The sequence below is a fragment of the Pelecanus crispus genome, chromosome 2 (assembly GCF_030463565.1).
Source record: "Pelecanus crispus isolate bPelCri1 chromosome 2, bPelCri1.pri, whole genome shotgun sequence".
Lineage (NCBI taxonomy): Eukaryota > Metazoa > Chordata > Aves > Pelecaniformes > Pelecanidae > Pelecanus > Pelecanus crispus.
This window is the reverse complement of record NC_134644.1, coordinates 126,549,079-126,577,034: the sequence shown is the minus strand read 5'-3', so window position 1 is coordinate 126,577,034 and position 27,956 is coordinate 126,549,079. Positions and strand designations below refer to the sequence as shown.

The 27,956-nt window shown below is 39.4% G+C and overlaps 1 protein-coding gene across 1 annotated transcript; it reads right to left on the bottom strand.

The window, feature by feature from the left end:
* Positions 1 to 73: 73 nt before the first annotated feature.
* MEP1B (meprin A subunit beta) lies at positions 74 to 27,829 on the bottom strand. Its single transcript, XM_075705061.1, has 15 exons — positions 27,767 to 27,829; positions 23,013 to 23,031; positions 22,777 to 22,827; positions 22,624 to 22,667; positions 21,526 to 21,604; positions 20,297 to 20,414; positions 15,862 to 16,040; positions 14,143 to 14,361; positions 10,848 to 11,000; positions 9,859 to 10,074; positions 7,207 to 7,674; positions 5,290 to 5,472; positions 4,573 to 4,831; positions 1,976 to 2,154; positions 74 to 309 (listed from the first exon to the last, which is right to left on the bottom strand). The coding sequence occupies exons 1-15, from the start codon at positions 27,827 to 27,829 to the stop codon at positions 74 to 76; spliced, it is 2,466 nt and encodes an 821-aa protein (XP_075561176.1).
* Between the last annotated feature and the right edge of the window lie 127 nt (positions 27,830 to 27,956).

Sequence of the window (27,956 nt, the reverse complement as noted above, 5' to 3'; positions counted from 1 at the left end):
GTCTCTTGCATGCCAGCCCCTCCATGTGCTAGTACCTAGAGCCACAAGCCCTAAGACCTGTGGTCTCCTCTGGTCATTGGCACACAGATCTCTTTTGCAGGCCAATCTCTCCAGTTGCTGGCACCATTTTCCCATAGTGGTTCCTCTCTGATCCACCAGGATCCTTCCCCATTTCTTTGGGTCCTTTCGCCCTTCCCCTAAACATCCCATAGCCATTTTTACATAAGTCCACAAGCTTCTTCTGATAGCTCATATCCCAAGCAGCCTCAAGTATCCTATAATACGCATGATAAACATGTTTCCCCCTTCCTATCAGTTAAAAATTGTTGTTCACGTTGACATTCTTGAAGGCTCTGCCTGAGTAGTTCCTTTAATGGACCATCAATCAGTGGCTGAAGCATTCTGGGTGCTCATTATTGTCTCTGTTGTGACTTCCTCAATAATGTTTGTGTCTGTGTGGTTAATTTATCACTTTCCTCATTACTTGCTATTTCTTTTATAGTGAGTAGATCACAACCAAGTAACTTAATGAACCAGATGCTCCCATGCTCCGCATACCCTCACACTACTGACTGACAGCTGTTGCAGGACTCAGAACCACTGGGTACCCCATGATTACAGGGTCCAGTTCCCTTTTATTATAGACATCTGTATCATGATAAGACAGCAAACCAGGACTTCACAGTGTTGATTGAAAGTCGAGTTGCAGTTTTACATGTTTTCTTCATGTTCAGGTAGACTTAAAGGACAGGGCAGACATGTCACGCAATGTACTTCCATCTTTCTCCATCGCGTGGCGATACACAATACTGTCAGACACTTTACTGACTTTAGCACAGTATTTTATCCAGATGACTAATTATTTTCCAGACTTTACAAAGCTTTATCATGATGGTTGAGATAAAAGTAACAGAAAGAACAATGACGTAGTTGTGGTTTTCCAGTGATGTTCATCTTGTGTCTTTGATGCTTGTTTGCATTATTTTCAGAAAGATGTTATATTCTAAATGGGGGGAAAAAAAAAAAACAAAACCAAACCCACATCTCAAAAGCATGTAGAGAAGGGAAATGCGTGTATCATGTAAGAGTGTTACTTACAAAGAAACTAAAATAATTTATTGGAAGGTCGTAAAGTAACAGTGTCAAGTACCTGGCATTGTACATAGGTACTGTACCTCAACAGGACATCACATAAAGAATATTAGGACAAAATTAAAAATGGAAGTCTGATCTCTGGAAGGCCATTCCTCTTCAGTTTGCTTACAAAATTTTTCCTGTGCCTTGTGAATCCCTCTAAGCTATGTCATTCTTATGATTTCCAAGACTAAATCTCTGTTTAAACTAAGAGTCCAGATGCCTGGGACTTTATGAAACTTCCTATCAAAACCTACCCAAATGTGTCTGTTCACTACATGTCCTTTCTGATCCAGTAATTCAGATAGTTTTAACCTGCTGACTTCTTTTAATTCTCCTTAAGTCACGATTTCCATGGCAACTTCGCTTCTTGCATAAAAAATGGCCATTGAATAGGGAAACTGATTTTTAGATTTGCTTTTTGTTTTGACATTTTGGGTTGGGTTTTTTAGCACCATGGTGTTTTAAGGTGAGATCTTTAGCAGAAAATGCAGTAATAGATGACATACAAGTCCACTAAGTGGAAGACACAGTTTAGTTACAAATTGAAAATGAGCCCCTTTGTTCGCACTCTCCCACTCAATGGAGGCTGCCACCAAGGCAGTCAGTGGTGGGGGTGGAGGAGGAGAACAGGTTTTGAATCAAGTGGCTTTTTGGTGTTTGATAAATTAGTAGCACTTAATGGAGCTCTTTAATTCCCAAGCTGGATTCTTCAGACTTTAAAAATGTGATGTCCTCCAATTTACTTTTACTGGATTTGTTTATTTTTAGTAAATATATATATCTCATTGTTGAAAAAAGGCAAAAGGCAAAATACTTACTTCTAGAGTCGTGCTCTCACCATTTGCTGTTCTTTGGCTGTATTTCTTTTTAAGGCACACTGCGGTTGTGGTAGTGACAATAAGCATTACAGCAAATACAGATATGGTTGAAGAAACTGCTATTATAGTATTTTCTTGAGTTGAGCCTTTCCTTTCACACTTTTCTCCCATGTACCACCAGTCGTCACCTGCTGGACATCTAGAAAGTAAAAGAACAAACATATGGTATCACCTAAAGATTAAAGGCATGAAAAGGGCTACCTAAAACAAATGGCATCTCTGATGCACTGTTTCTATATCCCAAAGCATAATGAAGTTATCTTAAGACAACTTTAAAATAGAAGTCCATTTTGAGTGGCCTACTGTCCTTACATATCTGGATGCGCTTCTTCCAGCTTCCTGCTGTTTTACAGGTCATGTCTTCATCGAGAGCCTTTGCCAGAAAGCCCAAGCGCTATCTTGATCCTTTTGACTGCATAACGCTTGGCCGCAGCTGATCTATAGAGCTCCTGCTACAGAATGGCCGTCTTTTGCTACGGATAGAGATGCCCTCTGGATCACTCAGTTCACTTATCTGCTTCCTTTTCCTTGAAGTTTACAGCACTTCTGTTGATAGAAAACTCACTTTCTGCTACATGAAACAGCTACCTGTCACTAGGACCACTGTCATGTAGCATTTGCTTCCGCTATTACTAGTTACCCTCACATTCTGATGCAGTTCTGCCTTTTGTCATGCTCAGCTATTACACAAAGCCCTTCTATCTTCTTCACTCAGTCAATTTAAAAAAGCCTTTATAGGAAGGAGTTGAATAAGCTCCTGGGGCAAGTGGTCCAGAAGCTTTACACTGCTATTTTTAGCCAATCAAGCCACATTTACTGCCCTCCATAAACTTCTACCACCTCTTTCCTCACGTGTTCTTTGCTTTTTTAATTCTAAGCTCACCTTATGTAGCAATTAGAACCTGTGAGATAAATAGGGTGGAGACCACAGGCCAAACTCGCATGGCATCTCTGCCCAGCTAGCAGCTGAACCAAAGCTTAGGCGCAGGAATTCCCCAGTTCTAGGACTGAGCCGGCCGAAGATGTTCCCACCACATTCCCCTTTCCCTGCTCAGTACTTCTCCACTAGCAGATGTGGTACATTCTGATCAGACCTTCTCATTGCCAGAAGGGGCTTATTTTCAAATTTAAAGAATGCCCTCCCCCAAGAAGGTAGTAAGAAAAGAAATTAATATCCTAGCAGTCATCTGGATTTAGGATTAAAAACAACCTCCAGGCCTTGATTCCTTTATCTTATCCACCCTCACGATCAGCTCAGAAACATTTTATAGTGACCATATGAGGGTCCCAGTGATCTCACTGAAAAAAAAAAACGTGTGCAGTACTGTTCAGTGCACACCTGCCCTATCTTTCTAACCCTGGTTGTTCCTAATATTATTGTTTTTCTAGTTTCTGTCTAAGCCATTTATTCAGACCTATACATTCAACCCTGAAAATGCATCCTTTTGCAGTGCGCTGCAAGGATACTGGCTGTTGGGGGACTTCATGTGATCCGGCTTAAACAGACTTAAACAGATTTATGTATCACATCCTCCTTCGTTTCCCAGTAGAAAATCTGACTGCTGGTCACACACTTCTCTAGGACGGAAAGTAGGTCACATAGGCACTAGAGCTTCAAATAGTCCAGAGATGTCAGAGAATAAAAGTTTTCTTTCCATAATTTCGAAATCAGGCATAATATTCAGCATAACTTTTTTTTTTTTTTTGTCTTCTTGGAACAGCTTCTTGACATTTACTCATGTTTATGACCTGCTTCTGATTGGTTGCACAAGAATTGTTTTTTAAAAGGTTTCTAAATGGGGAGATATAACACTTAATGAGTCATCCTGACTTTTGTTGCTCTCGGCCTTCAGACGTTTGCCTCACAGCACTCCCCCAGTCTACCTGCCCTGGCACAGCATCACATAAGGTTACTATCTTCAGCCCTAGAGCTTGTTTGAGACTTGGAACAGTGCTGATCAGCCAGGTGGGTTACATAAATGTAGCCACAGAGAATTAAATAAAAGCTCATATTAATTTTTTTGCAGGATAAACAATCTTTTTAGTCCTCAGCCTTCATCTCTGGTTTCAAAGGCAAGCAACTACACTTTGGTAATTCATGGTCATAATTTACAGTACATAAGATATCTGAATCAAATTCTAAAATCATGTATATGCTGCTTCCTGCCTTCGAAGTATTAAACATCTTTTCTACTGATATAAAAGCTATTTTGTTTCACCTGCATTTATATTTAATTAGAAATTTTGCTACAGGGGCTTCTAAGGAGATGCACAGTCCATTTTATAATATTGGACTAACACACCTGAAAACGATAAATACATTTAAAATATAGTTTACAGGGAAATCAAGCAGAGTACTTCAAAATGGTCAAACGCTGAGGTTAGGAGCTTTGTTCCCCCAACTGGTCATAACTTTAGTCTCGCAATAGCGGTTGGAAATATTTGCCTTAATCAGCTATAGTCTGTCTTTCCTTTCATTAGAAACAAAGTTGTATTCTACTAGAAACTTTCATTACTCATCCTAAAATTGCATTTGAGAGTGAATGAAGCCAGTTACCTGCACGACGGTTCTTTATCTACAATAACGCAGACACCACCATTTTCACAAGGGTTGTCTGGGCAGAAATTGGGACCCCCTATCTCTGGCTTTTCAGTGACAGAGGCTGTTGTGATGGGTGTTGTGGTGGCAGTAGGCCTTGTGGTAGGCTGGGTGGTGGCAGTGACGTTAGAGGCAGGTTTGATGGTGTTAGCACTGGATGTATTCATAACAAAGGTGGGCGAAACACTTGGCTGATTAGGTAGTAGATGTGATATATCTGCACGATAAAAACACAAGAAATAACGTCTTTACTTCATGTTATTTTTTCTCTTAACCTAATGATAAGTTCTAACAGTAAAGAGCAAAGAGCCTGTCTACAGGTATAATGGATCAATAGTCTTTTTTACCTTTCAGGAGCATGATGTATTTTGGAAGTGTCCTCTAGATTTTTCCAGAAACAGACAATTTTATTTGAAGTACTCTATTCAAAATAATTTGCCTGGGATTAGCATCACTTTATACACCTTCACATGAGATAAAGGAATTATACAGTGCATGTGCCTGTCCACAAATTCATCCAACCATATGATTTGGTTTTAGATACATGCATAGTTCCAAAACTGCTCATTTGCAAAGTACATGATGTGTATTTATATCTACAGCACTAGTGACTTAGTAAGTATGTGACACTCCGTGCTTACTGTATCGTAAAGAATATCAGCTATGTTTACATACCTTCCATTGTTAAAAGAATATAAATACCGTCGTCTTTAATAAAGTTGCGGCTTCTAAGTCTCTGATGAGTTAAGAATGTACCCGTTCCACCTCCTGGACCTCTCATGAATGTAGTTCCATTAGGAAAAGATGCTATGGATCCCACTTTATCTGGCCTATCCCAAAAATAAGTTGATGAGGAAGCTGGAAAGAAAAAAAAGACTACTGAATGCGAGTGTGGGACCACTCTGGATTTCTTTCTCAATAGGGTCCCTTCCTTCTCAGATAATCTCTGCTGCAAAGTAATACTGAGGCCTCTCTCAACAACCACGACAGACTGCATCCTACTTTGCCTGCTTCTGCTTAGCTGCTCACGGATATCATGAATATGGAGAAGACAATAAATTACCTGAAACTCAAGGAGTAGGAGCAATGCTGAACCTGCCTACCATATTTGCAGATTTTTTTGCCTGAGAGTCCACACTGATGAGATGTACGAGACAATGGATATCTTCAACGGCTTGGTTTAGACTAAGGTATTGCGAAAAGAGCCTGCTGGAGATTAGGTTATTGGAGACTAGTTGAAAACCTGTTATATTTGCTTTTTAGTTCTTTTAAAGTGTAGTGGGCAAGAAGATGAGTAGCACATGAATCATCTGTAAAATGAATTAATTCAGTGCTTCTCAAAAAAGAGCATCTCTTGATGTGGCTGTAGGGCAGAGGGTACTTGAACCACCTGAGTGGTCACAGGCCACTGATGTCCCCTCCATCAAACCCTGTTCTAAATCTCAAAGCTGAGCCTGATTGTCTATGAAAGTATCTCACAGAGGGAGAAGAAACTGCCTGCTCCAACACCTCTGCTGGTTAGAGAAATAATAGGAGTTACAAGGCTTCTCTTGGGAATTTGGGGCTATTAGCAATGTATGAATAAACAAGGGAGAAGGAGCAGAGTGCAAACAGACTGCATGTCCACAGGGTCAGGAAAGGCTGAGCACTGTGGCCATAACAGCAGAGAGCATGGGGAAAATGTCAATCAACTATGGAAGACATGGTGTGATGCGTCTTTCACTTACAGGGGAGGACATTTAGTCTTTCTAGATTACCTGCATTGTTTTCATGTAGAGACAGTGTCACAGAAAAATGAATGTAAATCATAAAATTTTTAAAATAATACTGTGAATTAGGCATTTTTGTGTCTTCCTTCCTTGACTAATGTTACGGTCTGAAAGCCCAGGAAACTAACTCAGTGGTGGAGGTGGTTTCTTTTGGCAAAACTCTTAAATCGATGCAGGAAGTATTTTGGGTTAAATCCAATCTTTATCCAATGATGAATATGGGGGTTTTCTTTAATATCTCTCTTTATAGAGATTCCTACCATTTCTCAGAGTTACATCTTTACCTCAACTGCCTCCTTTTCAAGTTATTGTGGACAATTGCTCCCTGTCTTCTCATACCTTGAACGAGTACAGATTATGTAATATGAATCAGTACTCTGTCCACCTGAAGATTTTTGCTGACATCTCTGTACCTTTTACAAGGAGGGAGGGGATTTGTTTGATAGGTGCACTTTTATCTGGTGTGAACTGTGTGTATTGTTAACTCAGTTTTTTTGTTTTTTTTTTCCAAGCCTTCTGGTAAACTTCCATTCTCATTAAGGAAGATATAAATGCATCTTCACAGAGCATATGAAAGAAATTTGAGGAGTGGATCATGCACCTATTTCTTATGCAAATCAACTTTGAAATCTAGGGTCCCAGCTTAACCTACTTGTATGTTCAATTTTTTCTTGTCTGTGGATCAATTATATTGTTACTGCAAACAAATGAAACATCCCAGAAGCTAAAATAACTGCACTAATTTACACAAAGAGAAAATTTGATTCCTTATTGTCTAGCTGTGTTTTAAACATACTGAATAGCACATCTGATTTTAACTAACCTGATAATTTCAGAGGGTCAGTTGTTATACTTATTTGGTTCGACATCCGTTGACGAATATCAGGATGCTGGTCAAGCAGAATCATGGTACCTTGTTGCCATGCACAGGGCCATTGCAACTGATCATCATTTGCTCCAGAAATCAAGTACAAGTGCATTGCTAAACTAAATGGGTTATCAGTGGTACCATTTACGTACAAGCCGACCTGAAAAGCATATCCTTTACTAGAGTAAAAAGGTGGGCTGTATATTTTTCCTGCTTCCCCTGCTGGACTTGTGTTAAGGAGATGTGTGAAATTTCTGATATGCCAGACATGGTGGGGACACTGAGTTTCTGACAAATTGATGTCATCAATAGAGAGGCCTCCGTTTGACAAGCCACTTCCTCTCACGCCTTGAAACACAACCCGGAATTTACTTGTGACATTCAAAGAAACATGATGGAGCTGCCAGTAAGTCGCAGGTGAACCTGAAAAACAAGGGTAGGGATTTCTGAGTAAGCAGTACAGTCAAACACTGCACAAGTCTACAGACCCTATACCAACACTATGTAAGAAATTCGCAGTTCCACCGGCACTGACGTGATGGAATATTTCTCCTGTAGATGTTATGTTTTCAGTGCAAGATCATATTTTCTCAATTCAGTTTTTCAACAAATTTAGTATGCATAGCAGCTCTTTAATTTGAGTGACAACAGTGTTAATGGTTTTTAAGACTGCTTTTTCTTTTATATTTTTAAAGAACATTGCATTAAATTAGTATAAGTGTTGTGATAATTAAATGAACAAAGATGGCTGTCACCTGTATTATTAAAAAAAAAAAAAAAACTCAGAGCAAAGTATATTCAAAAACCTGAATAACAACATCTCAACAGAAAATGCTACAGAGGATTCTGGGAGCTTAGAACTACAAGATCTGTTCATTCAGTTGGTTTTGTGTATTTAAATAGCTTGTCAGAAGTTCATCTGTGCAGAAGCATTATTCACCCATCAAATGATTAATGGTACTAAGTTCAAATTAAAGCTAGTCATTTGCAAAACCCACTTCATGTGATAAAACCTCACTGTGAGTCTGATGCTGCATCCAAAAGTGCCTGCACTAGCAAATTCCACTTGACTCCCAAGAGCAGAGTACGCAAAAGCAAAGACCTCTGCACAGGGGCCTTGTAGGGCAAGTGAAAGCAGGGCACCCTTTGTTAACAGTATGCACAGCAAAACAGTTTCTTTTGCTGTCTGGTTTATGTTCATCCTCATGGAAGACCAGACTTTCAGCTGCATTTGCGGAATAGGCAGTGCCAATCCCAGGTACAGAACTCAGGCTTCACTTTCCTAACAATTCTAAACATAACACAATGGATCTCAGATACGAGTCTTAATTTCTTACCATTTTTCATTACCATTATAATTAGGAGGAAAAAAATAAACCCAGAAACAAGAACAAAAGCACCCCATTATTTTCCATTAAATTGCCTTCTGTGTTAACTAAAGTTTTTTTGAACTGCCCAGATTATATGCAAGACTGGGCTTTCTGACTCATGTTCAATGAGCAGGCCAGCTACTGTGCTGTAAAATATTCCACTCCCACAGCCTGCCCTGCTCCTGGCTGAAGGCAGTCACAGCAGCCACAAACCATCACAAAGGGTTCAGGGCTTATCCCTCAGCCTCTTGAGTGTGGTGGTTCAGTGCAAACCTACCAGCTGCTCAGCCAAGGTGTTAGATCATGGCTGGAAAGGGCTGTAGTGTCGGTGCTTCTTCCAGTCTGTTGACTCTGTGTTGGTGAGGGTAACTTCTCACATGAGAGAAGTGAGACAGCTTGGGGGAGAAATGATCTTAAACCGTTCCTGAAAGTTTTACCAGAAATTGTCAAAGTAGGGTGCCCATTTGGACACGCAGATCAGATCAGAATCTTAAAAGGAAATTACGGACTTGAGAAAGAGGGAATGGGAGATGGGACCTAATATACATGAAAGAATATTTGTGAAGAAGGTTAAAGTGTGGAGAAATTAATCTTGGCTTCAAAGCAGGGTTCGAAAGGGCTTGGAAGGCTCAGACTAATCTGAAATTTACCACTGCCTTAGCAGCCCTGACACTTATATTCACTTATATGATTCCTGATGGCACACAGGGATGACCACAAGACCTTAATTTTCTTCAAACTACAACTCAAATCATGATCTGCTCCCCATATACTTCACAAGTAATTTCAAACCTTGTTTAAAAAGTAAGTTAAATTTTATTTATCTTTTTTAAACTGGTATGTTAGATACGTCAGGGCACTTATACTTTCCATTTCTTTATTATTACTTTCTTATTCAATGTAATTTACTCTAATGACCATCTTCATCTGTTGCTATTGATACCAGCAATTCTAAAACAGTTAAAATGACTGTTCATGGAATTTTAGCTATTTTGGTGAGAAAAATATCTTGATAACGCAAGAGTTTGTCATTTGTGGTAATTGATTATATTATAGGAAAACGGCTGACTGAGGATCCATCAAGTATAATTTCACCAGCAGAGAATCAATTACACAGTTAGACAAGAAGCCAAAGAATAACGCTAGAAGATAAGTCACTTTGCTACAATATTTTCCTCCAGTACTTTGAAAAGGATATTGAGTATAGATTGAACCAGAACGTAATTTTATTCCATACCTTTTATCTCTTCAATGAGTCTCAAAATACCATTTGGATGGGCTGAAGTATACTCCCTGACCCAGACATACAGACGGTCGCTTTCATGACCACTGTTATAGAAATAGAATTGTAAGCACTGAAAGCCCTTTTTGGGATACAGAATTCGGCTCTCCAGCAAAGCTGTGCTTCCCTCTGCTTCAGCACTGGTGTTGAAATGCATGAAGTAGCCAGAATCTGTCAAAAGTCAATGAGAAATGAATGGTAGAGGAGAGAGAAAACAAAATTTTCCTGCAGTACTGGTATTCTTAGCACTGTATTGTAATAACTCTAGAAGACATGGTTAAGTCAGAGTAAGGTAGATCCTGTACAAATCCTCAGATGAGGACTGTTACCTGGTCACATTCTCCAGAGGCAGAACCACTCTCCTTGCAACTTTTTCCTCATTTGGCTGTCTCTAGCAATTTGTACTCAAAAGCATGGGCTTTTACTCTTTACCCACCGCCAGTAATTCACAGTTGACTCTCTCTGGAGGACTTGTTTAAGCTCCTGAAGTCATGAAGTTTGCTCTGACAGGTTCAGAAACAACTGGCTATATTCTCAATTAATTCAAATTGATGAACAATTGTTCACCTGAGCCCTGATAATATACATAATTTCTAAATCCCAATCCTTTCCAAAGACTTACTGAGCAATTATTCAGAAAAGCAGCAGTCTTTCTGGTGTGTCTGTACCATAGGTTAGAACATTTTATATAGTTGTCATGTCAGGATGTGACACTAAGACTAGAAAACAGATCAGAAGGAGTAAGAACAGTCAACCTTCTCAAATAAGCAGAAAATAGAATGTGTCACATGATGTCCCCAAGTATGCAGATTTATGTTGCTTAGTTAAAAAATAAACTGTAATTTGTCAACAGATAAACAGAGAACAAGGCCAATATCAAAGTCAACTCGCATGCCTTTGCAGAAAATACTTCCCAGAGAGATAAGAACAGTCTTTCCTCATACCTTTGCATTCTCCCATATTAGTGTGATCAGTATTTGGCCCAGTGGGAACCCGAGACAAACGCTGCCAATCACTGTTATCATCTGAACTTTGAATCATGCCACATATATTTTCAAGTTCAAAACTGCACGTGTCCATGAAACTTAGGGAGGAGGCTATAACATTAAAAAAAACCAAAAAGTTGTGAATGTCTGTTACACAACATACATTTTAATTCTCAATCTCCACAGCCAAGAGCAGAGAAAGACTAAGAAATGCAAACACAATCAGTGGCTTCAAATACCATCAACATTCATAGGTACAATCTTCAGGAACTCAAAGCATTTGGCGATTAACACTGCAATTAATAAGATGTCGTTCGGGACCACTCTGGGCACTTAGCAAGCACAGGAGGGTGCCAGCTAATTATCACATCACATCTTTTATTTATGTAGAAGGAACACTAATACCAGCCCCAACCCACCTCACAGCCAAAAGGACTGAGGACTTCCCATTCATTCCTCTCCTTTCTCTCAGCCAGTTGACACATGACCACAGATTTTGATAAAGGTTCACTAATTTATCAGTGCTTATTTTGAAATACAATAGAGCAGAAGTTATTTCACTGCAATGGGCAAACCTTGATTTTCAAAATGCTGAATTGAAAAAAAACATTTGGCAAAGGTGCAGTTAGGACCAGAGGATATCTCATCTCATAGAAATTTTTAAGATGACTTGCATGTAACAAGTGAAAAATTAAGTGAAGGAAGACTGTGCAGTTGAATAGGAAAGGGAAACACTGTATGAAATGTTTTCTCTGTCTAAAGCAAACCCTGGATGGGTGAGGGAAGACACAGTCCAGGTTTATCGCTATTCTTAGATTTGTTTCTCATTGTACCATGTCTGAGCTCTGTGTAACACCAGCCATGATTTGGAAACAACTAAGTTAATAAAATGCTTCATGATTTCTGCTTTTCAAGCTATGCATAAAATATTGTGGCAGGTTTAAAGGTTTCATTGCACCACAAAAAGGGCCTTGAGTATCGCAGAAATCAACTTCAATGGCACACCAAATGCTTCACTTAAGTTGTAGTTCAGGGAAGCACTTAAGTATGAACTGCTGCCAAATCAGTTGTACCGCTGAGATATTTTGTACTGTCCTCGTACAAAAAGCTAACAGTCCTCTAGAGGTTGCAAAGCTATCAGAAATGTTGTGTGACTGATACCTTTTAAGATACAGTATTTGTATTATGTTGTAAAAATCAAGAAAAGATTTTCACAGTGTTGTTATATATTGACTGCTGGAGAAATTAAAAAAAACCAACCAAACAAAAAAAACCAAACAGCTAGGGTGTCAGCAAGAAGGTAAGTAAAAATGGAGAATTATTAGATGAAGGAACCTTTGAAATCAAAATACAAAACAAAATATGAATGCAGTTTGCCCAAACAGGAAAGCAATAGCCTAACTACCCTAATTAGAAAGCACTGACTGGCATGGAGTGGTGACCTGAACCACAGGAAGAGAGAAAAGCAAGACCCAATAGCTTACAACATATTTCTTAGATTAATTCATGAAATAGGGGAAGGGGGCACTGCTTGAGGCAGGTTTTGAACTCCATCTGCGCCAAAACCGGATACTTTCTTGGTATGTAGTGAAAGGCTAGACTTGGAAGAAAATACACGGGAGATGAGTGCTGAGTCCTAACTTCCAGTGGCTGAGGGAAACCTCATGGTCAGTTCTGTTAAGTAATGTGCTAGAAGGGGAAAGAAGACCAAAATCTACTGTTACCATATGGCCTGAAAGACAGTCCTGAAGAAGAGATCAGAACAGCAGTCGGGATTTCTTATGCTATGGGTTGGGTTTTTTTCAATTTAAGAACCATGTTTCCCATTTTTAATGCAATTTCCTAACCACACGGGCCTTTAGCAGAAATCCAGTTTAAACTTTTCCTTAAATCATGGTCAGCAACTTTGATTCCTCTGGGAGGATATCTGCCACTGAAACTATGTTTCGCGTTCTCAGTCTTCCCTTTAACTTGAAAGGATCAGTCTAGCAGCTGGGTGGGCGAGGGCTGGGACCTGTGAAGCACCTGTCCTCCCTGGCAGAGGGGCTACTTTGGCAAATGTTGGGTCATCTGAAGATCACTTATGGCTCTGCAAATATCGTGCACACTATACGAAGCCAAGGGACAGACTGCAGAGCAGGGCAGATCCTGATTGCACTGAGGGTGGTGGCAGTTTTGTCACTAATTTCAACATGACTGAGGCTTATTTCACTTGGGGAAGGTGCCTATGGGTTAAGAATAAGGTTAAAATGTCGTGAAGTATTTATGTAACGCATGAGAATGATGGAAAATATATAAGATTAATGGAGAGGAAGGACCCCATCCACTGTTAAAGACATCCTTAGCTGTAAGCACCTCTATAAGACCTAATTGACTGTGTGCCAAGTGCTGGAAGCTAAGGCTGCATGTAAGTGTGTGTTCAGTTTAGACCTACATGATCAGAAATATTTTCATCAGAATTGTATGCTTGTTTTCATAAAAACAGTTTGATAATTATTTAAGGCATCTGTAGAATGAAGCTTAAAATATAATTGTAAACCAGTACTCACTACTCGGGGTACTGAGGCAGTGAAGTAAAAGTTTTCATCTGAGTACCAGGGCATATTTGATACAGTCACAATTACAGAATTATATTCCAGTTTGGTAAAAGAATTATCTATATTTGTCTGTTTGTTACTTTCACTCAACTTTCTAAAATAAAACCTACATGAACAAAATAACTCTTTTGACCACTTTTGTAAGAAACTGAGTTTGAAACTAAAAATGAAAAATTTAAAAGCTTGCATTTTCTCCATAACAGCATCTGTACCCTATTTGCATGAATACACACCCTGTCTCACAGATTGCATGAGAGTGGAGTAGGTATGATAGCCACAGCAAAGATACTCATTTCTGTACAGTGTCTGAGCAACAGCTGCGGAATAATGGGGGAAAAAACAAAAAGCTTTGTGCAGAAGCACACATTTTAAACAGCCACCCAAGGGATGAACAAAAATCAGCAGCTGAGTGAAGCTGTTTTTTAACTAAAGGTCAGATAAAATTGCACAGAAAACTCTGCTGCACAGCAGTGTTTCTGCAGGAGGGCTGTTATTTCTAGCTGTACCATTATTTCTGGTATTTTTAACACAATTCACTTCTCCAAATATGTTAGCATCTCTTTCACTTGTGCCTGGATGAGTCCAGCATGTATGTACCACCCTCATTTCTTTCAAATGCCAGAAGCAAAAAATTTAAAAGAAATGGAGAAACTTACAGCAATTGTACAGCCGGTTCAGTTTCTGGAGATCATAATCACTGAAATCCATTCGCTGTCCTATTACATCCATGAAGTCTGGTATTTTAGTGATGATGGTGGGTTCCGTTCCATTCCTGAATGCATTTTGGCTATAGTGCATCACAGAAGTATAGTCATAGGGAACATTCAGGGAGTCTGATGTTTTATCATCATATTTTTCAAAATTATGATCTTTACCTAAATGGGAAAAATAAAAGGAAAGATTGTTTGTTGCCCAAGAGGACCAAGTTTTGATGTACAGACTTAAAGTGACAGAGAATCCATCAGATCCCCAAGTATTTTTTTTGTAGTGGTTTCCTTGTATTTACTCTGTAAAACTGCTTTATTTCTAGACTAGAGTTATTTACTTTCCTCTTTCAGGCATTGGAACATAACATGATGACTTTTGTTAGATGAAGGAAAGCTTTTTGCTACCAGAAATCTTTTCCCCGTGAAACTACCCATAAACTTTGATGGGCTTGTGATACCCAAAAGCGGAGTTACTGTCTCAGTACTCAAATTAATGCAGTTTGCAACTACAAAGCCTCCCTGTTTCTAATCTGTATTCTCTGATGTTTAATTGCTGGTCATTTTAGCTCACAATAAACAAGTTAGAGCTGTCATCAGATAAGCTTCAAGAATTTAACTTTACAGATATTTTCTGGAGTATGAGCAAAAAACAGTTACTAACTACCTAACAGAAGGTAAAGTTTTAAATGTTTTAAATTAGTCAAAATATACTAACTATATTTTGGTCAGCGTAAAAAAGCTGCAGCAGTTTCAAATGGCTAACAATAGCACAACTTGTCATTAAAGGGTCAGCAAAATATAATGGAAATCAAATAACAGAGTCTAAGTAATTTTCTGTAATATATACGTGCACATGCACCTGACTATTGATCATGACTAAATAAGAATGTATTAGATTTAATCATTATCTGTTTTTTCAGTCTTCTGTGTGTACCTGTGTTAGGAAAGCATCAAGTCTGTGTGTATAACTTTGGTTTTGAACTGCCTGAAAGTCACAGGGGATGATGGCAAGCTGAAGAGGTGGAGACGGAGCAGAGTCCCAAGGAACCCTGTGGTGGGTGTCAGGCTTGTGCCAAATATGCCAACACTTACATTCACAAGCTGCATGGCCAAAGTAACCGCTGGTGTGGTGCGGACCCTGAAAGGCATCTCTCCTTTCCGCACACCCTCTCCGCACACTCCGCTGTTCCAGCTCTGCTGCCCGCGCCAGGTCTAGCGGCCGGGGGAAAAGAGGGCGACCGGTGTTTGCACTGGAGATTTTCTACAGGCTTTGGTTGCACAGGGTTTTTCAGAGCGTGATTTTTTTTTCAGTTACTTTTAGGTTTTTTAAGGGCTCCCAGAGTAACAGTGCTTTTAGTCTATTCATTTAAACAAACTAAATTATCCTCTTCTATTGCTCTGCTGTACAACATGTAGCATAACAGGACTCAGATCTCTAGTTAGGGCTCTGGGAACTGCCGTGGCACAAGGAATAACCACATCAACAACAAACAAGGCTTTCTGTCCCAAATAGACATCACTTGATATTTAATTTATTGATACGCTGACTTTGGAAACTAAGTCCAGGTGAGAGAATAGCGTGGCCACCAAAGGATGGCTGGAAGGGACATTCCACAGCTAAGCCCCCTAACACCAGAGTCTGAAAGGAAAAGCCAGGGAGTGACTGACCAGGCCGAATCCTGTCCCAGACGATGGACACATAGTCATCCCGGTCAGACCGTGACTGCTCATGCCAGAATCCCAGGGCGTGCAGGAACTCGTGTTGGATTGTCCCAATCCTGTCACACTTTTCTCCAATGGAGAGCTGCTGCAACCCCACTTGCTGGTTTCCCACTGAGGACCAGCAGCTAGCATTGAAATAAGATGAGAGAGGGCTCGTGAGATACATACCATCCCCATGCCACACGAACTCCAGAACCAGTCTGCTCAACAGGTATATTTTTATCTTGAAGTTACATTTTGCTACGGAGAGCACTTTTTCATTGATCTGTTCCTTACTGGATCTTTTCCTCTCACGTTTAGCTCTGTTTTGATGAACAAGCAGGTCGCCCGCTCTGGCTCTATTGTTTTTAATGGGTTTTCTTTAGCAGAAAAAAGTTGAGCTATTTGTGACAGATGAAAACTGATGAGGATTTCATTGGTAGTCTGGTAAACATCGAAGACTATGGATGCATGATTTAGAGCAATTAAGCTTCTGCAATTAACAATTTTTAGCTGGACCAGAGTAAGTGACTGTGAGTGCACTTGGAGCCTGTCCCTGTCGTAAGGAAAAGCAGGTTCATGCACGTTCTCGCCTCTGCCATTGCAGCTGCTTCTCTCTTTGTTGTTTTGGCCTTTTGCTTTGTGAGGGTCTGTGGGTACCAGGCAAGGTACGCTTCTGCATGGCTGTGTTTACCTTCTGAAAGGTTGGCGGATTTGACAGTGCTTTTCATAAGCTCTTTTCTTTCCAGCTATTTGTGAGCTGCTGCACTAAAGGACTTGCTGCTGACACACGCTCACAAGGAAGAGCAAAACCGCAGCTGTGCTGGAAGTTTTTATTAAAGAATAAAAAAATTCAGTGAGCTATCTGCACAAGCCAATAAAATGGCACCCCATGCCCACAAACTAGCAAGCACAGAGAGTTACATTTAAATTGATATTTTATGCAGCAAATAAATCAACACTTACCCAATGAAGTCCATAAAATTAATCGGGCGCAAAATATGCCATAGGATTTGCAGTCCTCTCACCCCAGATATTTAAAAACACAAGCACACCATGCGCTTTCGAACCCTGTAACTTATTAGTGCAACATATTCCCCAGCATTTCTCTTTCCACAAAGCAGCACAGGACTTGGCTATTGATTATTCATTAAAATCACAGCATGAGACCTGAGAAGGAGCACATGTGGCATCCATGGTTTCACAGGCTTCCCTTGAACAAGGCCTCATATCGATTATGCAGTTTTTTCTGGTTGTGCAGAAATCTAAGAAGTCCATCACAGTTCTGGGTCCATCTCATACCAAAGCAGCTGCCTCCGGCTTCACAGCTGCTGCGCAGAGCACAACAGGCTGCAGACACCTCCAGGACACTTGGCAAAATTAGCACCCAAAAGCCAAGGGATGCAACTTCCCCTTGTCTTCAATCTGCCAAATGCCTACGACACCATCATTTTGCAGCCACAGAGAGAGTAAATGCTTGGTCTGTGCCATGCAGCACTGAGAATAAAACTAGGTAAGTGGCACAGGGCATTCCAAAGCAATGGGCACCTGGAACACCATGGCAGCTGTGTCTTTAGGAGGGAAGAAAATGGGGGGAAAGTCCCAGCTTCTCCAAGTGTGTGAGACCTGTATTTCCCCCAGTTCAATGCTTTCTGCATTGGTAGTTGCTCTGTCAGAGGCTAGAGGAACAGGGAAGTACCTGCTCTGACTAATCCCATCAGCCTTCTTTTTAGAAGATGGGCTGTAAGTAGTTACATGCCACCAGTAGTGATGATACCATCTAGAAATCTGATTCTCTAACAGCCAGAACTTATTTCAGGCACATTTTTATACTAATGTCCTGCTAGTAAATAAATTCCCATAGCATCACAGATCACCAGTATCAACACACAGATGCTTTGACTAATCAGCACCAAGCTGGCTAGCCAGGGATCTGTATCAATCCACTCCTGCATGGGTTCCCTTTGCTGCGTACCACAGTGGCAAAGAGCTGAGATGACCTCCCAGGGGAGTTCCATGAAAACCTGATTTCCCATGTGGAAGTGCTGGAGACAGGGTTGATCACCCCTGGTCTGCTAACGATTTGACTCTGCCACACCATGCTAGTTTTCCTGCTGAGTAAGTCCTGCTCTTCCTGAGAAGAGTAGGGAGAAATAGCACATCCATTGCAGGTTCCCAGACTGTTCTGTGAGCTTTGCAGGCACCTGCCACATCTGATGTTGTTGCATTTCTGTAATTCACAAGCATCCCTCATGTATTTTGCTTAGCACACAGGCTGGAGTCAAGAAAAGGTCTTTAAATAGATCCACAGTCTAACTTCTGCTGCTAACACCCCTGAAGAGAGGGTGAGGTGAAAGGCTGTGTGCTAGAAAACCTTATACGTACCTCTACTCAGTGTTACAAATACATGCCTGTTAACATAATGCAGGCAGTAGCCAAGGCTTGGCGAATGGTCGATAAAGGATGTGGACAGGCAGAGGGCTCTTTGCACAGGGTTTGATGACACTGTGTATATATGTCAGAGACTACCAATGTATTTTTCCAAAGGGCAGTCAACACAACAAAATGGCACCTGGCTTCTTTTGTGGACGACTTCATCTGAATTCAAAAGGATCATCCAGATGAAGACTTTATGGCTTACAACAAATCCTTTTGACACAAAGATCCCCCACCTTCCTCTGTCTGTTTCATAGATGCAAACCAAGATCAGAAAAGCAAAGATGATTTATCAACTTTTTCTTGGTGCGATAAAACTTTATGAATCCAGCTAGTGCTGCCAGGAACTTTGTGCTCCTGTCTGCACTGTACCCTCTGGAATAAGGGCTTTAGTCTGCAGTTAGATGAGTCCTAGTTGATTAAAAAAAAAAAAAAATAGCAATGGCAGAGTGGAAATTGGTTGGTCTATCCACCTTTCACCTTGTCCTCTTATATTAGAAGAGAGGAATGGAGTGAAACGAAAGGCAGTTAATGCAGGGTCAGTCCTGATAATTTCTTTGTACAGCCCCAAGCTAGCTCACTGAAACTGGACAGCCTTTTTCCAGAGACCACATCATTTAGCTCCAATCTTTCAAAAAGTGCTGCTGAGTGTTAATTGTTTTATGGATGTGTCAGCTGAGATGACAGAAACATCTCAGGGCAAGCAACACACCAGGCAGTGAGGGCAAGATACGTTATCCAACTAGAGTGACTCGTCTTCTTCGTCACCAAGACTCATCTATTTTTAATAGACATATAAATGAAACATTGTGCAGAGGCCTCTTACTTGCCATAGGCTAAATAGTGTGGGGTTTTTTCAGGTACAATTATTAGTAAATGCAATGCATACTTTATGTGATGAAGGACTAAAAAATTTAGCTACATGAGTTTTACATTTGGCCTAAAACACCGAAGAGTCATTAGCACAGGAATATGCATTCTCCCTAAGTCTCCACTTATACATCTTTTAGGGTTGAGTTTCGATGTCATGTGCATAGCATGAAGAATAGAAAATACAAAGAGCCAGAGACTGAAGAAATTTTGAAACCATTATCTGCTACCTTAGAATTATCTGCTATCTCAGAACAAGCCAAAGGGAAAGGGAAACATTTCTATTATCAGAAAATCTTTCCCATTTATGAATGCATTCTCATATCAGGAAATGATTTGCTGAAAGTAAATTTCCTCACCAGGCTTTCAAGCTTTCCCTGATCTTCTTTTCTAACAGAGAAATGGTTCAGCATAGAGTGGAGAATATATTTGTTCTTGTTGCACTGTTTTGACAGAGACTGTCTAAGAAAGGGAAGCAGCTGGGGCAATTTTGACTTCTTTACTGGAGTCTTATTTTGCAAAAGCTAAGGTGGAATAGCATAACTATTCATCAAAAGAGGTAAATAAAGTGAAACCTCTGTAAAATACCTCAGTGCTGTGCAGCATTTAAAAATATCACTGTTATATCTGAATGCTGGTGTGACATTGTTCAAATGCAATTCCATTTGTTATAGTCAAACAAATTCATTGTCCCACAGTTAGAACTACCATATTTCCACTGGCTTTTTTTTTTTCCTAAAAACTAAGGTATACTAAGAATGACCATTTGAAAATGATACTCCATATATCCAAAGACCAGTCAAGAAAATAATTGCCTTGTTTCTGATATCTTTTACCATGCCCAGAAAACTACCTCTTAAAGGACTTCACTACCTCTTATATTTAAAAATAAATATCAGCAAGAAATAGTTCATTACTTCCAAGGTAATACCTGTTTCGAAAACTACTACAATTTCCAGTTAAAAAAAGACTGGAAAAATAGACATAACAGAAATACAAAATTATAATCAGATATATGAGTTTTAGAGCAAATACAAGCCATGCAAATAGCCAGTAGCCAAACAAGATGAGAGTTATTTTACATTACTCCTCTTACCCACTTCCTTTGAAGACAGATATGTAATTCTTCTCCCCTTCCCAAGGTTTGAAGTCAATACAGGTTTTTAGTCGATATCGTTCAAATGCCTGGAGGATGAGTCCCTTAGCATTCATTTCTGCAAAGCAAACAGTGTTCTTGTCAATACTGAGCCAATAGGTTTGTACTATTATCTGTATGGAGCAAGTCCTAAGGGTGGGTCTTGCTCCAGCAATCTTTGATTAAAATAAGCATGATTTTTGCTGGATTAAGACCTGGGTAGGGACCTAAAGACCATAAATTAGACTGTTGTGACATTATATCTTCCTCTTGTTTTGTTTCGGTGTAATTTTTCTTTGGTACCTATGTATAAAATATGACATGATGGGTATATAATGCATGATGCATGGTGCGTGGTTCTTAATTTTGTAAATTCATTCATTTACTTTGCTGAGATTTATGTGAGCAAGTATTAAATAAACAGGGAATGAAGACATCAGATTTCACCCAGTGCAGACTGCAGGCTACAGATCTCTAACAGAATTTCTCCAGCACTTGAACTGCTAACATTACATCTGGGTTATCTCCTCTAAGCAACTTCTGTGGCTTCAACCCAGTTTAGATCCGAATCTAAACTGGGGGTGGGTGATTTTTTTTTTCCTGTCATGTAGCAGAAACCTGACCCCATGGTGTGTAGTGAGGGCACAATCTCTCCATGTGGTATACAGTAAGAACTCAAACTCCATCTCACCACTTGCCTCTGCCGTGCAGAGCCACAGCCGGGTGGATTCAAAGGGATGGAGACAAGCTACGATATGTCCCTGGCCCCACAGCAGGGGACTTGGCGAGGTGCCATTGCAAACTGCATTGCCTGCCAGCATGCCAATTTGCCATCGGTGCTGTGGATGATGTAAATGGCCAGGTAAGCTTTCTTGCTTTAAAAAGATCTTCAGTGTCCTGTTTTTTCTTTTGCTCAGTAGTTTCATGTCTTAGACATATGCTTTTAAACCCAAAACAGTCTGTTCGGTCATAGCAATGACAGGATAGGAAGCATCCAAGAAAGGAGGTGAGACCCAGCACCAACACCAAGATGATATACCCTGCTTGTGCATACCCAGGCCCCATCCTGCTGTGGGAAATGGCCTGCGCAAGACTTACAAGAGGAAAGGATGCCACAGTATCTTTAGCAATCCGTATTTAACATTTCAATCAACATGACATACAGATATTGTCAAGGGCATATACTGCACCTAGGCTATCATCAAGGACGTAGGGAATAACGTGGGGCCACCGATAGTTGTCACCAATGATGGAGTTTCGTTCCTGCATCTGAGAAAGAAAATAAGTTAGCAGTCCTCAGTGAAAATTGATTTAGGATCAGGGACTATAATAGTGCTAAAGCAAAGCATGTTTCCTACAAGTCCATATAAGACATATAAGAAATCAAAGAGCTCAAAAACTTTGGAAGATCACTCAGAAGTCTAAGGCTTGGGTCTGAAATCCCTTCACTCCCTTCTACCAGTGTCTCCAACTTCTGCAGCATTTTCTCTGGACAAATTACCTGAGAATTTGATGCAACTGTGAGGAGAGCTTTGGCTCCTGTGGGAAGCATTAAGATGTAAAGTCCTCAAAACTGTACAGAGATTAACAATTGTGTAATTTTTTGTAATGCAAGGGTTTGTTCCTGTGCCCTTAGCAAGTGCTGTCTTTGCTTCCACTGATATGCTCAGGCCACAGGAGTTCACCAAAAGGGAGAGTAAAGCACTGTTGACTTTCAGGGGTACAAAACACTTTTGAGGTTTCTACTAGGTCTCTTGAGGATGTAACTTGCTATCTAATTTTTTTTTTTTTTAATGAATTAGATAGGGATACTGGAGAGGTGCTTTAAAATGTGGCATTACAAGTCTAATTTTCCATTGGTTTTAGTGAATCTACTTACATGACAAAGGTTTTGCAGCACTGATCTGTAAATTTAATTGGCTCATAAAGAATATTGTGCAGATAAATTAAGAATCTTTTATATAAACCTGTCTGGATGATGATCAGTGCTGCTGAATCAGTATTAAACGTCCAAATATAAAAAGCACAGTAAAGGAAACAAGAAGCTAATAATACTGATCTAATGGCTAAACCGACCTTATTCTGGATAATGTTTCTGCAAATGCTCCTGACTCCTTCATTGTCTATGACATTTTGTAGAAATCCATCCCCCAAAATTTTCAGTTTATTGTTACATAAACAGCACTTATTGTTAGTAGGAGCATGATGCATCAATCATTTCCATGCCAGCAATACTTTGCATAAGTCAATGACACATTTCTGGTTTTATATTTTACATTTGAACTCACCCCGTCAAGTTTGATGTCTCCCTCAAAAAGGTCTAGTCCTAAAGCTAAAGGGAAGAGGAGATAAACATTCAGTTATTGTATTGATCTGTGGCTACCATAATGAAAATCACAAAAAAAAAAAAACCTTAAAAGATAAACTGAATTTTAAAAAACCTTCATTGATGTCAAAGATGTCTTGATCAATTCCTCCATCTACATCTATTTCTGAAAAATAAAAAGACAAGTGAGGTAGGACATTAGCTCTTGCTGTTATCTTTATGAAGTGTGAAAATTAATGCAATAACAATAACAGTAATTATAAATCTGTGTCTGCCCTAGTGATGTTTATGAGCAGCTGTTTTTGTTGACTGCCTCCTGTGCATACAAATAGATCTCTAAACAGAACTCACCAGTTGTCTCCGGAGCAGGCTGGGGAGGAGGAAGAAAAGAGATATTATTAGAAAGGCACATAATGAAATGCAGCTCGCGTTACTCTCTCAACAGTATTAGAGATGTGCTTTAAGCTCAAGTGACAGCACTTAGCGCATGGCTTTGTATTGGATTGACTGGGCCCTCATTTGACTGGAGATGCTTATTTGCTTATGTGTCGGCTTTGTGTCCTCCCTGCTTCAGGTTGCCCAACAAGTCAGTCACCCAGTACAGCTTCTGTGAAGTTTTCACAACCATTTTTCTCTCACCACTCAGGCAGTGCTGAATGGTCTTTCACAAATGGGAAGAGCCAATTATTTCTATGAAATCAAGTATTGCATCTAGTCAGGCACTGTACAGAACCTATGGAAGCTATGCTTAACCTTCCCTTGTAAAGTTGAAGATGGGGGGAATGAGCAGTCCGGCATCACGCAGCAAGTCTTTGAAGGACAGGACACAGAGTCCAGGTCACCTCAGCCCCAGTTTGGTGTCTTAGCTGGGCTCCATCTACCTCAGCAATACCAACTCAAAGGCTGTTTCTGCAATGTGTAAAATCCCAGTCCATATTGGAGCAAGACCATAATGAGATATACATAGTACACTTTTCCTTGCCATAACACGCCCATAGAATATAATCCATATTCTTTTATTGGAATAGGGTAGGTTTTTCTGTTTCTCATCAGGAGCCTTGTATTTGTATACTTGACAAGAAGTTCACAAACTGAAGGTAAAAAACACCCTTAAATTCTAAGCTCTGACAATATAGGTAACAGATGCAGCAAATGGTAAGATATAACAGCAATTCTGCAAAGCAGAGTGGGATTTTTACCTTTATTTCTACTATAGTCCCCCTCCTGACTGATTTCTTTCTCCATATAAATCATTTGTTATCTTTTGTACATGCAGTTTTGCATGTATGACTTATTTTTTCCAGTGTGATAAGCATCTGCAACCTCTATTAGAAGTAATGAACAGTACAAGATCAGAATGTTGAAAAATGGCAAAAATCAAGTTCATGCAGTCCACAAGAATATTAATTTTGGTAATTTCTACCATCTGTATGACAGATAAGAAAATAGTATGGCCAGAATATTCAAGAGAGTTTCAAAACCACATGTTCTTCTAGACCTGACTTTTGGCACGTAATGATGGGAACAATTTTTAAGGCAAATGTAACTGTGGGCCCTAAAACTGATGGGATTCATATAAAAACTCTAACCAAATGCAGAAAAAAAAATAACTGCAGTGAAATTTCTTCATTTGGAAAATGTTCAGAAAGAAAGCTTTGAAATTGTCAGAATGTCCTATTTTAGCTTTTCAATGAAAGATTCATTTTCAATCTGAAATGACTGTCTTGTGAAAACTTCAGCAAATGGCACAAAAAAAGTACTGTAAATACAAAAGCCTGAAACCTCAAATTATCATTTTGATTCACCTGATATAAAATTAATTCAAACTGTTGCTTCACAGTTTTTGTCAGATTTTGATCATTTATTTTGATTGTCGAGGAGGGGAAAAGCATTTTTTGCCTAACCAAGTAGAGGCTATAATTTATAGGTTTAAGAGATATAGTGCCTAATTGGTATGAGCTGGCATAATCAAATGCTTTATATATAAAGTTATATAAACAGGCAAAGTTTTTAATCAACTACTTCTTCTGCTTCTTAATTTTCTTAATGAAAACTACCACCCACCTATGTCCTTTCCCAGTCTAAAGGCAGGATTTTGACCTTGAAGTGTCGGTTACAAAACCCATTGAGTAGAATCTGTTTCCTGACCTGACTTCTCCTTAAACAGCCCTGTTTCAGTACTTCACAGTTTTAGGTTGTTTCAAAATTTGGTAGATTTTAAGATACCAAACTCCTAAAAACCCAGTGTCATTGTGGAAAAGTGACCAAGTCCATTGAAAAACTGTTTCCAGATTTGGGCAGATGCAAATGTTGAAGGATTGATTTTGATCTCACATTTCACTGAGTTAACTGGTATTATTCAGGTTTACATTGATACATAAGGATGGGGACTTCAGAAAAAAAGAGTAAGGATATAACTGTATACAGATACAGTTTAATAAATATCTTTTCCAAACAAGTCATCCATAAATCTGCCATGTCAATAGACTCCTGTTACATTCTGAAGTTTTATTGCACATATATCCTCTCATGACATTTCGTTATCACTGGATATGTGTAAGACAGTATCCAGTCCACATATTCCAGTTTTGAAACCAAAGTTCAGCTTGTAAAACAAGCTGAAAGTACACAGGCAAAGTGTGTAACACGCATTTGGAAGGCTTCATTTACTTTTAAACTCCCACTCTCACACAGATTTCTAGCTAATGTGGAAGCAAAAAACGACAAGTAAATCTTGCAATACTCAAAAATTAAAATCACATTATCCTCTTTTCTCTTAAAGATTTTTGATGGAGGAGAATAATCATACCTATATATGTTGAATCCTCTTATAACCATTAAAGGAGGGTAAAATGTTTCTGCAGCTTCAATAATTCTAAACTACAATATACCCATATCGACTAATCAGAAAGCATAACTGTGCTGAAGGTAAAAACTGGCTAGCTCATGGAAAAGCTCCTCTATCAGCAGCAAAAGCTCACAAACTGAAATCAATGTAGCTAAGTCCAGCAGTATTTTGGGTGCATGAACCAAAATGTGAGTCCATGACTGAAGAATACCAAAGTCAGCAATCGATTGAAATCCAGGCTGGTCCTCAGTGTCTGAAAACTGTTGGAAATGTTTTATGCTGAAGGAATCCCCTTTCATCACTCCTTTCCACTTCCTTCTCAACAAAACTAGGTCTTTAGTCCTGTGAATCTCAACAGCAAAAATACTCAGTTCCAAAAGGAGTATGTCTGTGTACAAGGATTACTTGTTTGAGTAGCAATGGCTTCCATCTCAACACCAGCCTCATGACTGAGACCTATATGACGCATTTCTAGTCTCTGAAAGTTTTGTAAATAAACAGATTCACAGTTCACAGTCACATACAGAGGAAGGTTATATTACCTGCAGTGTACCAAAGAGGAATATAATTTAGTCTAACCAATGCTACTTTTAAATCTACACACAAAAAAAATTCTGAACATTTATAATAATAGTCCCTGACTTTGGCAAATGGCATGATTTATGTGAATTAAGTTATATTAAAGGTTGGTCAAACCATGGCTTGTGAGCACATTTAACTGGCAAATAATTCAAGTGCATATTGAATGGGTGGGAAACATCTCACCTATTTTAGTCACGTAACAACTAGGCAAGTAGACTCACACAGTAATCAGTGGAGAAACAAATGAGTAATTGCATACATAATTCATCTGTCACTAAAATAGGTATGGCACCATGATGATGCCCTGGCATCTCCAGAAGATGATCCACCTTGGATCATCTTGGACATCTTGGATCTAGCTTGGACATCTATTCAAGGATGTGATAAATCACCCAGTGAAAATTTCCCTGTCTTACCATGAACTTCAGATGCAGTATAGTCAGCCAGTTTAGATGAGACACCCTAATTTCTCAGTGTTTTGTCTAGACTATATAACTTTCTGTATCGGCATCCAGAAATATGAAAGAAGATCTACCTGGCCATAAGGCACATGGAAATTAAATAATTAGCCCTTGTTATCAGAAGCCCCTCTCTCACACAGGAGCTGGTTATTATGAGTCAGTTTGATGTGTGGTAGCTTGTAGATGTTAGTAGCAGTCTGCATCACCTACTACATGCTTTACCAAAGCCTGTAGAGGAATCTAAACCAGGCTGAGACTTGAGTTTCCAAAAGGATGGGAATAGAGGAACAGGTAGTCGTGATGGGCAGCAGAAATACAAGAGAAGTGTGAGGCTGGTGTAGCAGGGGATACAGGAGGACTATGGGAAAGTTGGGGACATAAGGTTGAGCTCTTGACTTAGGGAGACATGAGCATGTGTTAGTGGAGAGGAAGAGGACACAACTGCCACAGTGAGGTACTGGAGCTAGATTCATAGAATCAGACAGTTAAGTTGCATAACATAAAATAGATAGTGTTATTCCACTTAAGTAATGTCACAATAAGTAATACCTTACTCTATAGATTACCCTGAAGCTATGAACAGCTGAAATGAACTTTCAACAACCTACTGTTTTTTGTTCTCCGAACTAATTAAATTGTGTATCACCAATATTCCCAGCCTCTATAATAAATTATCACAAGATGAGAAAAATGCTACATTGCACTACACAAGACAGGAAATACAAAATCTCAGCTGTTACTTTTTTGGCATTAAACAGTTCAGCTGGATTGGAGGAACAGAGAACAGTCATATATAAGTTTATCCAGTGGCTAAAAAGGCACCTATTTCAATATCAAATATATTGTGTTATAGCAAAAAAAAAAAAAAAAAAAATCATATTTCCATTCAAATATGCACTAGCAAAATAAATTTTAATACTTGTCTTGATTCTAACTGCAGACTTGCTATTCTGGTAATGTTACTTCGAATAGTAGTGGACATTTTGCTTAGGTGGGGAATGCAAGATCAGCTCTTCCCAAGTATAGCCAAATGTCTTAAAAATAGCAGTGCTAAGACCCCAAGGAAACAGAAATCTTTCTCTCTCTTCCATGCAGATGACAACAGAATTCTTACTTTGCAAAAGCAACATACTTAAGTCTTTGCCTCTCAAACTCATCTTAAGTTGCATTGCTTACTTGATCATATAAAGAATATGCATTCTTTGTTTTCTTACCTGACTCGAGACCACCTGAAGAAGAAGACAAGTCAGAAACACAGGCACAGAAAACCAGCCCATGTTGTTATCCAGTCAGCAGTTGCAGGACAGAATTTCAGACCAGCTTGGTATTTAAGGCAGTAGATATCATAAATCAAAACCTTTGTCCTTTCATCAACAATTAACTTACCTACCTTTTCCTTGTCCA